At 39.7% G+C, this 18,653-nt stretch overlaps 1 protein-coding gene across 1 annotated transcript in view; it reads right to left on the bottom strand.

Moving 5' to 3' along the window:
* Positions 1 to 4,626: 4,626 nt before the first annotated feature.
* Positions 4,627 to 18,653, bottom strand: part of pdrg1 (p53 and DNA-damage regulated 1) — a 16,376-nt gene continuing 2,349 nt past the window's right edge. Inside the window, exons 2-5 of the mRNA XM_059980340.1 lie at positions 14,481 to 14,553; positions 10,895 to 10,969; positions 7,570 to 7,650; positions 4,627 to 5,162 (exon numbers count right to left, since the gene is read on the bottom strand). Of these exons, the coding sequence (XP_059836323.1) occupies positions 5,080 to 5,162; positions 7,570 to 7,650; positions 10,895 to 10,969; positions 14,481 to 14,553 (312 nt within the window). The 3' untranslated portion in view covers positions 4,627 to 5,079. The remainder of the gene's footprint in view (positions 5,163 to 7,569; positions 7,651 to 10,894; positions 10,970 to 14,480; positions 14,554 to 18,653) is intronic.

Genomic DNA, 18,653 nt, shown 5'->3' with positions numbered 1-18,653 from the left:
ACTCTGATCTTCAAGAGAACCAATTTTATCCCTTACTATCCTTTTGCTCTTAATGTACCTGTAGAAGCTCTTTGGATTATTCTTCACCTTGACTGCCAAAGCTACCTCATGTCATCTTTTAGCCCTCCTGATTTCTTTCTTAAGTGTTTTTTTTGCACTTTTTATTCTCCTTAAGTACCTTATTTGCTCCCTCCTATGCTCAACTTTAGTGTCACCATTTTGTACAGAGATCAGTCCTATCTCTATACAGTCATAAAGGATATGTAACAGATGCTTGTTGTTAATAAAGGTTATTCTCACAGGTTGCTGACTGGGCAACCATCTCCTTATTCAATTGGCAAAATATCCATCCTGGTTTTGGAAAGAAAGGATATTAATATGTCCGAATATTCAATGCTTTGTAACCAATACATTTTTTTTCCTCAGAGGGAACAATCCTGATCCTGAGCAACACCCAAAGCACTGAAAAAGCTCAGTAGGTCAGGCAGCATTTGGAGGGAAATGGAGAACTGACATTTTGTGTCAAGACCCCTCATCTGATTGGATGGGGAGGTAGTCAGTATAAAAATTTGGAGGAAAAGGTTAGAGCAAGTAGATTCAGGTGAAGATCTAATTGTAAACTATGCATTTCCCTCCATAGATTCTGCCTGACTTGCTGAGTACTTCCATCACTTTGACTTGCTCCAGTTTCCCGAATCTGCAGTTTCTTGTGATCCTAATTCTTATTCTGTCTTCACCGAATACTTTTGCAGAAAATGCTCAGAATTTGATTCAACTGTGAAGAATGGTTGCTTGGGGAAACCATTGGGGAATTCCCTGTACGAGTGCAGGAACTAACAGTTTAAAAGAGTGAAAGAAATTAGCAGAATCCTTCAGTTTTAATTAGATTATAAAACATTGGGCATGTTCATTGGAATCACTCAAACTAAAACTATGATGACACTCATAGCTACAAGGCAATTTTTTGTTTATTAATTCTCAATCCAGAACTAGGTAACTATAGATCTTGGCAGAACAAATCCCAAAGAAATGCTCACAGACATGCAGTATGTCATGGATTTAATATTGCAATAGCTCAGTTGGTCTAAGAAAAGAGGCATTGGATACAGCTATAACAAAAATATCTTTAAAAAACTTAGTGGACTATTTAGACTATATCTGAGTCACAGGTATTCAGAATGCGATACTATCTAATACAATAGGACAGTATTTTAAGTGCAAAATGAATGAAGTAATAGCTGGCTGAACAGATTTTTTTTGCTAACGGAATGTATAAGTTATCAATTGTGGAGAATATTGGGTTTGTAATGATCAGAAAACTGTGAGAATAAACTGTAGAAAACTTGCTTATGAGGGTCTAATCAATCTGGGAAAATATAGCAATGTCAGTGCTGTATCTCTGCCACAAGGTGATAAAAGTTAGAATATTAAGTGTACATGACAGACTCAAGAACTGTGCACATATAATGAAAATGGCAAAAGTGACATGAAGAAAAACCTTATACCATGGACACAGGGAATGTGTTGCTGGGGAGCATTCAAAAAGGGAACTTGATAAATATCTGAAAAAAAAACAGACTTAGCAAAGTTAAAGGGATGGGTACAGGGAAGTGGGAACTGTAGTACTGCCCATGTATACAGCTAGCAATGGACTAAACAACCTCTTTCTGTGCTATAACCAGTGTGTTCCTCTGAAGCAAGGGTTGCCAACCTGGGGTCCATGGCATAAAAACGATTGGGATCCCCTGCTCTAAAGGGATGTTATGGTAATGTAGCAATTAGTGCAATACTATTACAGCAGCAATGATTCAGATCAATTCTTCCACTGTCTGTAAGGAGCTCGTACATTCTTTCCTGACCACATGGTTTTCCTCCTGGTGCTCCAGTTTCCTCCCACATTCCAAAGATATGTGAGTTAGTAGGTTAATCAGCCACATGGGTAGTGTGGGATTGTTGGGCCAGAGTGGCCTGTTACCATGTTGTATCTCTAAATAATAAATACATGAATAAATCAATAAAGGTATCCCAAAAGTTGTGATTCCACAAACTCAACAAGTCAAGTAATGCTACAATCCATTAATAAAATGATAAGAATGCCTATACAGTAAACACAAAACTTTGTTAATTAGAAACAAAATGGCTTTATGGAGGAAAACTTGTATTTGATTAGAGTTATATGGATTTCCAAAAGGCGTTCATTGAAGCGCTACTTGAAAGATCCCATCCACTCCCCGAGCTGGTTGGATCTGTGTACCATTCATACCTGTCCCCCACCCAACTTCATCTGGTTCTACCTAATCACCCACTCCTCCCTTCTTCTGCTATATACTGGCAATCTTCCTTTTCATCCTAAAGCAGGGTCTCGACCCAAAACATCAACTTGCATCTTTTGCTTTCACAGATACAGCTTGACCTGAGTTCTTCCATCTCCCTGTTCCTTTATTCAACTCTAAATGTTTGCTATATTGAGTTCTGGGATGTGCTAAGTAAAAATTAATAAGGCTGGGCTCATTCTGCTCAGAGTTTAGAATAGTGAAAAATGACAAACACAAGAAAATTTCACGAGAATTATTCCAGGAATGAAAGGGCTACCATGTGAGGAACATCTGGCAGCTCTTGGGCTGTATTCCCTGGAGTTCAAGAGAATGAGGGAGTATCTCACAGAAACATTTTGAATGTTAAAAGGCCTGAATAGAACATCTGGCAGCTCTTGGGCTGTATTCCCTGGAGATTCAGAGAATGAGGGAGTATCTCACAGAAACATTCTGAATGTTAAAAGGCCTGAACAGATTAGATATGGCAGTTATTTCCTATGGTAGGGGATTCTAGGACAAGAAGGCATGACTTCAGGATTGAAGGACGTCCTTTTAGAACTGAGATGCAGAGAAATTACTTCAGTCAGAGGGTGGTAAATCTGTGGAATTTGTTGCCACGAGCAGTTGTGGAGGCCAAGTCATTGGGTGTACTTAAGGCAGAGATAGATAGGTTCTTGATTAGTCAGGGCATCAAAGGGTATGGGGATGGCTGGCAGAATTGGATCAGCCCATGATTGAATGGCAGAGAAGACTTGATGGGCTGAATGGCCTACTTCTGCTCCTATATTTTATGGTCTTAAAATCTGCAGATGCTGGAAATCCAAAGTAATATACACAAAATGCTGGTGGAACTCAGCAGGTCAGGTAGCATCTATGGAAGAGAGTAAAGAAGTCAACATTTCAGGCTGAGATCATTCTTCACAACTGGGTAGTGGGGGGTGGGGGAGAAAGATGCCTGATGGGTGGGGGAGGGGAAAGAGGCCAGCTGGAAGGTGATAGGCAGAAGCCAGGTGAGTTAGAAAGGTCAAGGGCTGGAGAAGACAGAATCAGATAGGAGAGGAGAGTGGACCATAGGAAGGGAATGGGGAGGGGGCACTGGGGGAAGTACTAGGCAGGTGAGAAGTAAAAAGTTAGAGTGCGGAATGGGGGGGGGGGTAAATTTTGTTCATTGGAAGGAGAAATCAACATTCATAGCATAGAATTGGAGGCTACCAGATGGAATACAAAGCATTGCTCCTCCATCCTGAGGTTGGCACCATCTTGTCAGAAGAGGTGGCCTTGGATCAACACAGTGGAATGGGAATCAGAATTAAAGCATTTTGCCACCAGGGAGTCCCTGCTTATGATGGATGATGCGGAGGTGCTCAATGAAATGGTCCGCTACTTTACAATGGGTCTCACCAATGTAAAGGAAATTATTTAATTAGACAAATGAGACCAACCATAATAAGTACTACAAGTATGTTATCACTGGAAGGAATATAGAGTCTACAACTGAGAGGGTCACTTGGATGAGGGGTCAGCTATCTCCAACAGACAAGAAAGGATGTTTCCTCAGTTTTGAATCTTTGAATTCCTCAAGCAAAAAGAACCATTAAGTGGAACAGAATCATTCTTAATGATGCATTAAATAGAGTATATTGAGGGCCAAGATATTTTTTTTGGATGATAGGAGAATCAAAGGTTATGGGGAAATCAGGCCAGAAAGTAAAATTGAAGCAAAAGATCAGTTGCAACCTTGTTGACACAGCAATGCCCAAGAGGATGAATGCCTCCTCCTCCTTTTATAAAGTCTGCTCTTAGCTGGAAGGAATCTTGTTCCACAGGCTTTGATGCTCAGAAATGGTGACACGTGTAGGCTGAATCAGGGAATGTGAGGGGCCAAGATAAGCAGGGTGCTGAAAACCAGTGGAATGAGAGAGAATAGCGGGCAGATACCAAAGTTGTAAGTAAAAAATCAAAATTAGCAAAAGTAAATTTATTTCATTTAAAAATAAAACAAGTGAAAGGTAAGACATGTGATTTTAAAACCAAATGAATTGGCTTATGTAAGGCATCAGCTTTTGCACCACTGGCTGTTAAAGATTTTTTTAAAACAATGTTCATATTTCATAAACTGCCATCAGAGATTGAACATTTATTCTCCAAGTTACTCGAATAATGTCAGTCTTCGGCACATGTAAAAGAAAATTCTATAAAGTGAAGATGCTTTCAAAAATAATGGACCGAATAGTTTCTATATATCAAAAAATACTGAAGAGCAGGATAACCATTAGGTATATATTGAGAAAAAGTGAGAGTATCGCTGGTGTATCATCAAGACCAAAATTTAATAAAACAAAAACACTTATTAGCAAAGATCGGCAAAGTCAATACAGCACAGGATCTGCATGATTCACAGCCAGATCAACAAAACAGGAAGGCAAATATTGGCATGCCAATGCAACCAAGAGCACAACTAAATAATGAAAAAGATACATTAATATTTTTATTTTTAAAAGTTAATTTTACAAGCAGTGAACTATGGGGACAAGTTAACATTTGTACAGGGTCCAAACAGGATCTCATTTATAAATGTACAGCTAAATGGATGGTCAAAAAACTGTAATATTTTTCAAGTAACAATCCCGAGGGGGCCAATTGCCGTGAACTTTGAACTCAGACTCCGCCAGCATTTTTTCACCATATTGCAGTTGTGCCTCTGCTGTTCATGGTTTCCTCCAACACACAGCGTAACGTCATTTCCAATGTCAACCATGCACTCTCAGTTTTTCAGGACCTTTGTAACGGCCTGCATTTCTTCATGGGTTAATGGAGTTAGATCAAATCCTTTGATTTCAGATTTTCCTAGGATGAGGATCAAGTAACCATTATCAGTATGAACAAGAAAAAACTACATTCTTCCCCTCTCCATTCAATACAAACATAATTATCACCACAAATAAAACATGATTTGATTCTCCAAAGATTAAATTAAACAATGCACTTTGGAAGTTCAAGTAGAATTTCACCAGTTCAATTGATTCCAACCAGAAATAAAACAGGTAGCAATTTAGACTTACACTTTTTTAAATGAAGGAAAGCACTCCAAAAGTTCAAAGGGACTTTTGGCAAATAATAACAAGTAAGAGATACTTGGACTGGCAAACTAAAGGAGATAATTTAAGGAAACACAGAAGCACAGAGACTGAAGCTCAGAGAATAGTAGAAATATTACAGATTAAGGGCAAGCCCATGAGGATATTGAAAAAAAAGCAAGGATGAAGAGAATTTGAAATTAAAATCTTGTATGATTAGGAGCCGATGTAGTTGGCAAGAAGAGATATCCCGAGATTAAAATGTAACCGACCATACACCATGAATTTTGTCCATACACCATACACTTGGAATTCAATACTCATTTTGTCAACTTATTACAACAGTGGTAAGGGAGCAGAGGTGAGCAAGACATTCCCAATCAAGAACTAAAGAAAAATCATGGACTAAATGCACGTGAGCAGCACTTCATTATGCTCCAGTAAAAAAGTATATAGAAATACATGGTCAACATGGTCAACCACAGTTGGTAAATCTACAATCCTGGTTAAGGGAAGGCCTTTACAAAAGGTATAAAGTAATGAAAAATTAATTAATGTAATCTTTGGATACTTATTTATTCAAATTAAACCAGGAAAATTATCCAATGAAAAGTAAAATTAAAGGAGATACAGTACTGCAAAAATACTGCAATCTAAGTTGCATTTGAATAACATGCCTGGAAGGGTTTTAGAAGTAAGAACTTTGGAAATATTTAATCATTAATTGGAAATATTTTATGTAACAAGTTGTGAAGTTCAACAGATTATTTAAAAAGAAAACTTCCAGAATTTTAAAAATATAGAATATGGAGTATTAAATTACCCTTAACCAAATAATCACAGGATTTGTATGGAGTGCATAATCAGGCCAGGAAAGTGAGAAGAGGACTTTGGTCAGAATCTATTCTTTACTTATCACATGCAACCAAAACAACTCCAGGGATCCCCAGTTTCAATGCGGCCATGTGTAAAGTACTGCAGTTAGAGCTGGAATGCAGTCGTAGTTAGGATTACCTTTTCCATGCAACAACCTTTGTTGAATTCAATACCAAAGTAATACATGTGACTCCAGCTTCTAAATTTCACCAATTTACACAATATTTCTAAAATATTTATTTTGCTTTTTTTGACAGAAGTCATAGGCTGAAAGCAAGTTCCACGTTCCGTCCCTCAGAAGCACCAAGTATTTTGCATAAAATCAACTGCAATGAAGTGCGAGGAACTTAACACGCAAGCCATCATTGTATTTTCCCACCTTCAAACATTATCGAAATGAAAGCTGAATGAATTGGTTTTAGGTGACTGCTGGATGGGGGGGGTGGGGGGAAGGGGCTTAAAAAAGATTTTAGAGGAATGTTGAAATCACAGCATCTAACAATAAAAAGATTTAGAAAGAAAGAAATCACAGCATCTGACTGGACTGCTGGTACAAAAGCACAACCACCAAAACACCTCCCTGTCAAAAGGCTTGGTGATGTGAAGCTTGTTCCATCAACCTCATGCTGGAGATAAGGACGTTACTAAAAATGGATTGGCACATATATTGAATAGAAATGTGACTCTTCATTCAAAATAATCAGAGGGTAGAATATTCAGAGTGAACAGTGACAAATATATGACTGATCAATGGGTGACAGAAAACTTAGTGATGTTGCCTCAAAGCTCCAACCTGATCTCTAGTGCTGTGTGTAGTATTTCTCCAAATACTCTGGTTTCTTTCCACATCCATAAAAGTTTCTGTTAATTACCCTTATACTAGATAACTGGAAAAAATAATACAAAAACAGAGAGTTAATGTGCATGTGAGACAGACCATAAACAGGCCTAGGTGGAAACAAGGAGGGGACAATTGGACTAATGGGATGGCTCAGTTATGAACTAACAGATAAAAATGTATTTACATATAGAACAGGTGTGATAATATATCTGTTTGCTCAACGAACATCTTCCTCTGTCTTCTAGTACAGGAGGATTCTGCTTGCATTGTTGTTTGTGGAAGGGAGTTCCAAAGCATCATGGGCCTCAGAGAGAACAATTTAAAATGACCAATCCTTTTTTTTGTGACCCATAATTCTACACTCCTTATTTAGAACCAGCACATTTTACAAGTTTGAAATGAATGATAAGGGCCAGATGCCTTATAAATACAGGAATTGAATTTTTATGAATAAAGTCACCTTGTGCTTCATTTAAACGATTAACTTTCACTTTCAACTGCTTATTAAGCTTACGTATTTCTTCATCCAACTGCTCTTGATCTGGGGAAAAAAAAAAGAACAAGTTGTATTGGGGCTAAATTAAGTAAACTTTAATTAGCAAATGCTAATTTGTGTTACTGAAGTTTACAAAATTTGGCTACCAGATTTCTACATTTGTGCACCAGATCACCCACTGCATCCCTCTGCACACACGTCACCCAGTCCAACTGGTTTCTGGGAGTGTGCATGTTCAAGTCTCCTTTCACATTTCTGGTGAAAGCATTCCTTCCCTCTCATGAATTTTGTTAAGAAAAATTGTCCATAACAAATCAACCAACTGATGACTTTCCATTGTCACAGCAGATAAACCTGTTGCTTTCACCAATGATGATAATTTGCATCCAAAGATAGGATACCTGTAAATACAAAAACTAGCAGCAGGGTAGTCCACTTGACCCTTCGAGCATCCTCAGCCATACATCAAAATCATGTTTCATCTTCTGCCTCAGCGCTATTTTCATGTACCATCCCATGTTTCTCAATACCCTCAATATCCAGAAATCAATTAATCAGAGTTTTCAAATATCACAATGGCTAAACCACCACTTCCCATCACTGACTGAACAAATTCTCCTTGTCCCGGTGTGAATTTGTACTACCACTTTATATAAGGTGGTTCTGGACTCTTCCACAGAGAAGAAACCATCTTTTCTGCATTTACTGTGATTAAGTTCTGCAAGGATTTTGAAAACTTCCATCAAACTCATTCTTCTGAACTCTGAAGGAATACACACTTAGTCTACTCACTCTTTTCATACTGGCAAGCCTATCATCTCTTGGAACTATCCAATGAATTTTTTCTTCATTCTCTCTACATCAACAACATTCTTTTTTATTTGAGGAGACCCAAACTCTACAGTACTCTAGGTGGTCTCAGCATAACCACAGCTCACCAAGTACTAAAGACCTGTACAGATAAACTGATTGGAGTGTTCACTGTATCTTTATTCACTTGCTTCAACAGTATGACGTACCCACCAGCTTCAAGCAGACTTCAATTATACTAGTGTCAAAGAAGAACGTGGTAATCTGCCTTAATGACTATTGTCCAGTATCACTTACATCCATTGTGATGAAGTGCACTGAGAGGTTGGTGATGAAACATATGAACTCCTGCCTGAGAAGCAACTTGGATCTGTTCCAATTTGCCTACCAGCACAACAGGGTCCACAGCAGATAGCATTTCATTGGCTCTTCACTCAACATTTGGTCAGTAAAACTGCATACATCAGGATGCTCTTTATTGTCCACAGGTCAGCATCCAACACTATCATTCCCTTAAAATTATTCATCAAGCTTCAAGACCTTGGCCTCAATATCTCCTTGTGTAACTGAATCCTCGATTTCCTCACTTGCAGACCCCAGTCAGTTCAAACTGGCAACATCTCCTCCAAAGCTTCCATCAGCACAGTTGCACACAAGGCTGTGTGCTTAGCCCTACTTGCTTTATACTTATGACCGTGAGGCTAAGCATGTCTCCAAAGCCATATTTAGGTTTGCTGATGATACCACTATTGTTGGCCGAATTAAAGATGGTGATGAAATAGTATAGGAGGGATATTGAAAATCTGGCTGAGTGATACCACAACGACAACCCCTTACTCAATGTCAGTAAGACTAAGAAGCTGATTATTGACTTCAGGAGTAGGAAATCGGAGGTCCACGAGCCAGTCCTCATCAGGAGATCAGAGGTGGAGAGGGTCACCAAGTTTAAACTCTTCTGTGTTATCATTTCAGAGGATCTCTCCTGGGCCAAGGACAAAGAAAGCACAGCAGTGCCTCTACTTCCTGAGAAGTTTGCAAGGATTTGGCATGACATCTAAAACTCTGATAAAATTCTAAAGACATATGGTACAGGGTTTATTGCCTGGCTGCATCACAGCTTGGAATGGAAAAACCAATGCCTTTAAATCTAAAACTCCACAAAATGTAGTGGGCATGACCCAGTCCATTACAGGTAAAGCCCTCCCCAGCATTGAGCACATCTACATGGAGTGCTAGAGCAGGAAAGCAGCATCGTCATCAAGGATCCCCATCACCCAGGCCACGCTCTCTTCTTGCTGCTACCATCAGGAAAGTGGTACAGGAACTCAGGGCACACATGACCGGGTTCAGGAACAGCTATTATCCCTCAACCATCCAACTCTTGAGCCACTTTACTCAATTTCATTAGCCCATTCACTGAACTGGTCCCACAACCTATGGACTCACTTTCAAGGACTCTTCATCCCATGTTCTCAAAATTTATTGCTCATTTATTTATTATTATCTTTTTCTCTTGCACATTGGTTGTATGTCCATCCTGTTGGGTTGCGTCTTTCATGATTTGTTTCTTGGATTTACTGCGTACGTCCACAGAAAACAAATCTCAGTGTTGTATATGGGGACGTATCTGTACTTAGATAAGAAATTTACTTTGAACTTGAACTTTGAAGGCAACTTTACCTCACATTATGAAATTCACTGGCTTCTTCCTCCACCTTCATACTGACTTTTAAGTAACATGTGAAGGTCACCTAGGACCCTTTGAATATCAATATTACCCAGTCTCTTAACATTTGCAAAATACTCTGCTTATCTGCTTTGTAAACCGAAATAGATAATCCCATTTTCCCACATTATAGTGCGTAAGAATTCTCATCATCCCCTAGATTTATGGATTTCAACCATTGTGGGAAATTCCACAGAACAGAGCTGATACTTCTAGAGAAGCAATTTGGTAAAATTATTCTTAGTGTTATAATCCTTTCCACCCCCAGATATAAGGCGCTGGCATAAGCCTTTCCCCTTGTTTTTAGTGGAAAAGGCATGAACTAAATTACTTTATCTTCTCAAATAACAAAGCAGATAAAATGTGATTGAATAATTAGGTGGAAAAAATTGTATTTTGAATACTATTGCTAAAGCAAAGCAAAAATATTACATGATGTCTAACCCACACCTTTACTTGCATGGCTCTCTAGATTGGACAATAGACAATAGGAGCAGGAGTAGGCCATTCGGCCCCTCGAGCCAGCACCACCATTCAATGTGATCATGGCTGATCATACACAATCAGTACCCCATTCCTGCCTTCTCCCCATATCCCTTGACTTGGGATACTTGGGATTTATCTCTCCTTCTCACTCGAAATATACCACCATTCATAATAAACACCTGGGTTTGTATTACACTATCATTTACATCATTGTCTTCAGCGTACATTTTAAATGCAGATACCACTTAAACTGTGTATAATACCTACCTTTCTGAATCATGTCCTGGGTCCTAGACTTGGGGAATTTGATAAACATGTTTCCAAAACAAACCATCACATTCCCTGAAGAAATACAAGGCCAAAGCAAAAAACTGTTATCAACCAAGGAGATCAATGAGTTTTGATATTTTTTTAAAACTAGAAATGTGAAAAAGAGGTCAGATTCCTAATGAAGAGCATGACAGTGCAAGATGTATATCTCTGGTACTGGTCACTAATAAGCTGTCTCAGCCATGACACCAGTACATGTGCCATAGTTAACATTATTGCCCCAAATAATCCAGCCACACTTATTAATTGGGAGTATTACACAGCGCCCCATATTGGGAGTTGCACATTGTAAACAACACTGGTTTGACCCTTAGAGTTTAGTAGCATGTTGACACATGTTTTAAAATAAAAGAAAACACTGGAATTAAAAATGTATTTCTGTTAATTGATGAACTTTTGAAAGCAGGCTGCTGTCATTTGGCTCTTCACTTTTCAATAAGACTAAGGCTTATCGATGGGAAACTGGCCATTGATAACTCCAGGGATAATTTAATCCAAGTTCCCAACAATACTGCAAAAGGAACATTGCACGGTGAAGGGCATCCTAGAAAAGACTAACACAGAGATCACCCCGGGCACAAGCATAACACGCAAGTGGAAATACTGTCTTGAATTTCAGAAAAAAAATGAAATAGGCATAATTACATTGGACACTAAATCAATTTTTAATAACAATGTATATCCATGGCCTCCTCCACTGTTGTGATGAGGCCACACTCAGGTTGGAGGAACAACACCTTATATTCCCACTGGGTAACCTCCAACTTGATGGCATTAACATTGATTTCTGAAACTTCCAGTAATACATGAACCCAAACACTCCTTCACCATTCCCCATCCCCTTTTCCCTCTTTCACCTCATCTCTTCGCCTGCCCACCACCTCTCTCAGTTGCTCCTCCCCACTTTTCCTTCTTTCATGGCCTTCTATCAGACTCCCTGTTCTCCAGCCCTGTATCTCTTTCTCCAATCAACTTCCCAGCTCTTTACCTCATCCCTCCCCCTCAGCTTTCTCTCTCTCCTCCCCCACCTTTTAAATCTACTCTTCAACTTTTTTTCTCCAGTCCTGCTGAAAGGTCTCGGCCCAAAACGTCAATTGCACTGTAGGTGCTGTTGGGCCTGCCGAGTTGCTCCAGCATTTTGTGTGCGTTGCTTGGATTTCCAGCATCTGCAGATTTTCTCTTGCTTTCAATTACAAAAATGTTTCCAACATTACAACTGACTTTCTGAACAATCTTGCTATAAAGAGAAATGGTGGCTGTTCTCCCTGGACCTGAAGAAGTTAAGTAATTTGAAGGAAGCATTCAGAATATCGATCAGTGGTTTTGAAGGTCAAAAGGATCATTCATGAGAAGAATGGGATTTTAATTCTCCTGCCAAAATAACTAGAAGCAGAACAGGAAAACAAATAACACAGAAATAACTCAGCAAGTCAGGCAGCAGCTGGAGAGAGAAGGAATACCAAAATCAACATTTCAGAAACAGGAAAGGGCTTGGGTGAAGAATCAAATGATACAGCAAAACTGTGATAAATAAACAGTCTCCATCTGTACAGAGGATAATAGTGTTGATTGGGACATAAGCATTATGTCTATTGCCTGATGATGTTTACCATCTTTATTGTAAACAAAAAAATTAAACCTAAGGAATACGTGATACGAAAAGAGAACGAGTATGCAATCAAGGACTGTCCCAGTTGGCATTGGAGATTGAAGCACTACAGATGCCAACTGCTTTTATGTAAAGTGTTCGTTTGCCCCACAGTGGATATGCACAAGATTAGCACTGATCAAATTCTTCTGCAGTGAGAAGCTGCAGTTCTAACTGAGTAACCGTGAAACAAAAGGGATGGTAAACATCTGTTGATGACTCAGGAACTGACCAGACAGCAGCTTCCAGTTTTATTCACCCTCAAGAATTAAAAGCAGAGGCATTTTTGCAGCATCAAAACCAGGAAATATACAAAGCACATAGAGAAGGCATAGTCCGAGATGCCATTGGCAGAACTCTGACATCACCCAAGAAGGCAACAAGTAGTCTCCTTGCAAGGCCTATTCTATCAGATGTTGCTCTTCAATATGCCGACAATTAGTCGTATAAAACCACAATCATTGGACTTGAAATATTAAACTGTAAGTATTGCTGTACAACTCCATCTAATGGAGAACCATCACTGATAACAGCATCGGCATAGTTCTATGCAGCCTCATGGGTATTGCATTCATAGAGGCAAAAATATAAATCACAGAAACGGCCCTTCAGCCCTTCAAGCTTGCATCAAATATTGAACTTTTTTTTTAAAACACACTAATACTAAGTAATCCCATTTTTTAAATTCTCTCCACATTTTTATAAACCCCCCCCAGACTCTACCATTCACTAGGGTACAGAATTAACCCACACAGTTTTGGAATGTAGGAAGAAACCCATGTAGTTACAGGCAGAATGTCCAAATTCCGCACAGACATCACTGTAAATCAGGATTGAACAAAGAACTCTCAAAGGTTCATTTATTATCAAAGTATACAACTATGAAATTCTTCTTCTCCAGATAGCCACAAAACTAAGAAAGAAAAGAAAGGCAGCACGGTCATCAACCCCAAATCCCCCCTCCCCACCAAAAAGAACAAAAAAGGAACAGGCACATCTACCCCAAATTCCCCTGCCCCCACACAAAAGACGAGAAAAGGTGAAAAGCAGAGGATACAAAAAGAAACCACAAGACTGAATAGAAGTCCACAGTCCAAAACACAGAAAACCTGAGCAACACTCTCCCTCTCCGTAGCAGAGAAATCTCAGCAACGATAAAAAAAAAAGCAGGCAGCCGCCGATTAAAGCAATGAGGGAGATTGAGTTGGCGAACAACGGAAGCTTTAGTCAGTGAAATGGGGTCAAACACCGGCACACAGCCTTCTTGCCACAAGATTCGTGCAAGCTGCCTGCCTCCCAGAATCCTCTCGGAGACTGTAGAACGCTGAAACACCCAAGCAATCTCCAAACTCCAAAATCTCAGGCTCCAACAGTTCCAAAAACGCGTTCAAAATTAAAAACAAGACATAAAAGAAGTAAAATACGTGGTTTCATGATCTATCCAGATGTCGACTGAAGCAGCCTGTATGCAGGTGCAATCTTGACCGGATCTCTAGTGTTTATGAGGCAACAACTCTATTAACTATAACACTGTCTTCCTAGCATAACTTCTAGTTATGTTATACAGTTTTAGAATAACCTCATATCTTGTATGTTATAGGAAAAATAACCTGTGTGTCTTTTTATCTATCCTGTTGACCTACCTTGTGATCTTTAAATGATCTGTAGGCATACACTCCACAAGGGCACTTTGTTCTTCCATTCCTCTCATTATCCTCTTGTTCACAGGCACTTCCCTTGCCTTGTTACACCTCCTCAACTACATTACCTGATGATTCTCTGTGTTAAAGTGAACTTGCCATTTTATTACCTCATAGCCCTAGATATCTATTTAATAGCTATTGTTTATTTAATAGTTGCCAAAGGCATTCATACCCGATTCGCTGCTATTTTGTAACGCCCTCAGTGCTTCACGGTTCCGATTTCTCTTTCCATCCAGACTAATGATCTGAAATTCAGTAGATGCAAGAAAATGTTCAAACACAACTCTAATACCACAAGGATTTTAATATAATTTCATAAATACATTATTAAAAATATTATAAAAACTGAGAATTGCCCACCTCTGCGTTGAACATTAACTCAAGGATTTGCAAAGATCACAGACAAGAAGCAATCTGATGAATTACCATAGAACATGGGAATTGCAAAGCTGAGAAAAAAGATCCAACTTCGACCAGCCAGTTATTGCAGAATGCAATGATAACAAAGATGTTGACTGATAAATTGTCATCAATAAATCTATCAAAGACAGGAGCAACTCATACTATAGCACCTTGGTACATACAGTAGGTCAGGATCGCTGCTGATTTCAGTTCAGCCTTCAATACCATCACCCCTGAGCTGCTGCTGCATCTTCATTAACAAAAAGACTCAGGACTCAGCAGAGGATATACAGTACCTCTTGAGACAGTTGATAAAGTTAGTTGAGAGGTGTCACAGCAACAACCTTACATTCAATGTCAGCAAGACTAAAGAACTGAGTGTGGACTCCAAGAAGGGTAAGATGAGGGAACACAAACCAATCCTCAAAGAGGGATCAGTAGTGGAAAGAGTGAGCAATTTCAAGTTCCTGGCTGTCAATATCTCTGAGGACCAAACCTGAATGCATCTTATTGATGCAGCTATAAAGAAGGCAAGACAGCAGCTATATTTCATTGGGAGTTTTAGGAGATTTGGTTTGTCAACTAACACACTCAAAAAGCTTCTACAAAAGTACCATGGAGAGCATTCTGACTGGTTGCATCATTATCTGGTATGGGGTGGGGGGAGGGCTACAGTACAAGATCAAAGTAAGTTGTAGAAACTTAAGAACATAAGAGATAGGAGCAGGAGTAGGCCAATTGGCCCCTCAAGCCTGCTCCGCCATTCAACAAGATCATGGCTGATCCAATCATAACTCTAGTTATCACCGAATCCCACAAGGCAACAGTGCCAACCAACAGGGCACCATGCCGCCCATTTTATTTTATTATTCATCCCGCCCAAACCCATGTGATCACCCGGGGAAAAAAAAAATAATTTGAGGAGAAGAAATCTGGAAAATTCCTCTCCAACCCATCCAGGCTATCAAAAACTGGCCCAGGAGACCACATGGCTGATCTAAACCTAGCCTCATGTCCACTTACCTGCTCGCTCACCGTATCCCCTAATGCCATTTTTATCCAGGAAAATGTCTATCTCTGTTTTGAATTTATTGAGTGTAGTAGCTTCCACAGCTCTCTGGGGCAGTAAATTCCACAGCCCCACTACCCTCTGAGTGAAGAAATTTCTCCTCATCTCAGTCCTGGAACAGCATCCCCTTATTTTAAGATTATGCCCGCTAGTCCTAGTTTCACCCATCATTGGGAACATTCTCCCCGCATCCACCCGATCAAGCCCCTTCACAATCTTATATGTTTCAATAAGATCGCCTCTCATTCTTCGGAACTCCAATGAGTAGAGTCCCAATCTACTCAACCTCTCATCATACATCAACCCACCCATCCCCGGAATTAACCTAGTGAACCTTCTCTGCACTGCCTCGAGAGCCAGTATGTCCTTTCTTAAATATGGACACCAGAACTGCACGCAGTACTCCAGGTGTGGTCTCACCAATACTCGGTACAACTGCAGTAAGACCTCCCTGTTCTTATACTCCATCCCCCTAGCAATAAATGCCAGCATTCCATTGGCCTTCTTCACCACCTGCTGCACTTGCATACTAGACCTCACACTTGTCAGTATTATATTTCATCTGCCAAATGTCTGCCCAATCACTCAGCCTATCTATGTCCCCCTGCAGGGTTTCAATGTCCTCCGCACTCATTACACTCCCTCCCATCTTTGTGTCATCAGCAAACTTTGATACATTGCACTTAGTCCCTTTCTCCAAATTATTAATATAGATTGTAAAGAGTTGGGGTCCCAACACCGACCCCTGCGGAACACCACTAGTCACCAACTGCCAGTCTGAGAATAAACCATTTATCTCAACTCTCTGTTTTCTGTTAGAAAGCCAATCCTTCACCCATGCCAGAATATTATCCCCAATCCCATGATTTATCACTTTAAGTAATAATCTTTGGTGTGGCACCTTGTCAAATGCCTTTTGGAAGTCCAAATACACCACATCCACTGGTTCCCCTTTATCTACCCTATATGTTATGTCCTCAAAGAACTCCAACAAATTTGTCAAACATGACTTTCCTTTTGTAAAGCCATGCTGACTTTGTCCTATTAAGCTATGTTTATCCAAATGCCCTGTTACTGTTTCCTTGTAAAATTATTGAGCTCTATCATGGGTACCAGCCTCTGTAATATTCAAGACATCTTCAAGGAGTGGTGCCTTAGAAAGGCAGCTCAGCGACTTAGGAACAGCTTCTTCCCCTCTGCCATCTGATTTCTAAATGGACATTGAACCCATGAACACTACCTCACTACTTTATTTTATTTCTGCTATTTTGCACTTCTTATTTTAACTTACTATTTAATGGACATATATATATATATACTTAATGTTTTAACTGAGTTTTTTTTGTTTTTTTTCTATATTTATCATGTATTTTATTGCACTGCTGCCATACAGTTAACAAATTTCACGACACAAGTCTGCAGTGATATTAAATCTGATTCTGATTTCACATCACTTTTTGTTGCCCTACAGCCAATGAAGTACTTCTGAAGCTTAATTAACACTGTACCATTTATTTTGCTTGCTGCATTTCCTTTAGGCAAGCATTCAAAGTCATTGTAATAATAGACTAGTAATTGGTTTCGGCAAATTTAATTTTGGGCAGGACACCAGGGATTTCTACCATACAACGCAGTTCTTTGAAATAACATCACAAGATCTTTTTGTATTTATGCAAGTATGTGGGGCAGAGCGTTTATTCTACAGTTTTTCTGAGTGTCAGAACCTCCCACTATGTAATTCACTGCAGCATCAACCTTTACTTGTGGTGGTTGAGCCAAAGAATCCGGGCATCAACACAGAAAAAAAACTAACGATACTTCCTTCATACATTCAGGACTCTTCGAACCGAAACACTGAATTTCCATTTTTGCTGTTGAGTTCCAGCAGCATTTTGCATGTGCTGGATTTCCAGCACCTGCACAATCCAGGCAAGATCCTTGTAAATCTCCTCTGTACCCTTTCTATAGTTTCCACATCCTTCCTATAGTGAGGCGACCAGAACTGAGCACAGTACTTCAAGTGGAGTCTGACCAGGGTCCTATATAGCTGTAACATTACCTCTCGGCTCTTAAATTCAATTCCACAATTGATGAAAGCCAATACACCATCTGCCTTCTTAACCAGAGTCAACCTGCGCAGTTGCTTTCAGCATCCTATGGACTCGGACCCCAAGATCCCTCTGACCCTCCACACTCTCAAGAGTCTTACCATTAATGCTATATTCTGCCATCATATTTGACCTACCAAAATGAACAACCTCACACTTATCTGAGTTGAACTCCATCTGCCACTTCTCAACCCAGTTTTGCATCCTATCAATGTCCCGCTGTAACCTCTGACAGCCCTCCACACTATCCACAACACCTCCAACCTTTGTGTCATCAGTAAATTTACTAACCCATCCCTCCACTTCCTCATCCAGGTCATTTATTAAAATTACAGAGAAGGGGTCCCAGAACAGATCCCTGAGGCACACCACTGGCTTCCAACCTCCATGCAGATTATGACCCATCTATAACCACTCTGCCTTCTGTGGGCAAGCCAATTCTGGATCCACAAAGCAAGGTCCCCTTGGATCCCATGCCTCCTTACTTTTTCAATAAGCCTTGCATGGGGTATCTTGTTAAATGCCTTGCTGAAATCCATATACAGTACACAACATCTACTGCTCTACCTTCATCAATGTGTTTCATCACATCCTCAAAAAATTCAAACAGGCTTGTAAAACATGACCTGCCTTTCACAAAGCCATGCTGACTATACCTAATCATATTATGCCTCTCCAAATGTTCATAAATCCTGCCTCTCAGGATCTTCTCCATCAACTTACCAACCACTGAAGTAAGACTAACTGCTCTATAATTTCCTGGGCT

This window comes from Hypanus sabinus, chromosome 9 (assembly GCF_030144855.1).
Source record: "Hypanus sabinus isolate sHypSab1 chromosome 9, sHypSab1.hap1, whole genome shotgun sequence".
NCBI classification, from domain to species: domain Eukaryota; kingdom Metazoa; phylum Chordata; class Chondrichthyes; order Myliobatiformes; family Dasyatidae; genus Hypanus; species Hypanus sabinus.
This window is presented reverse-complemented; position numbering and strand designations above follow the sequence as displayed.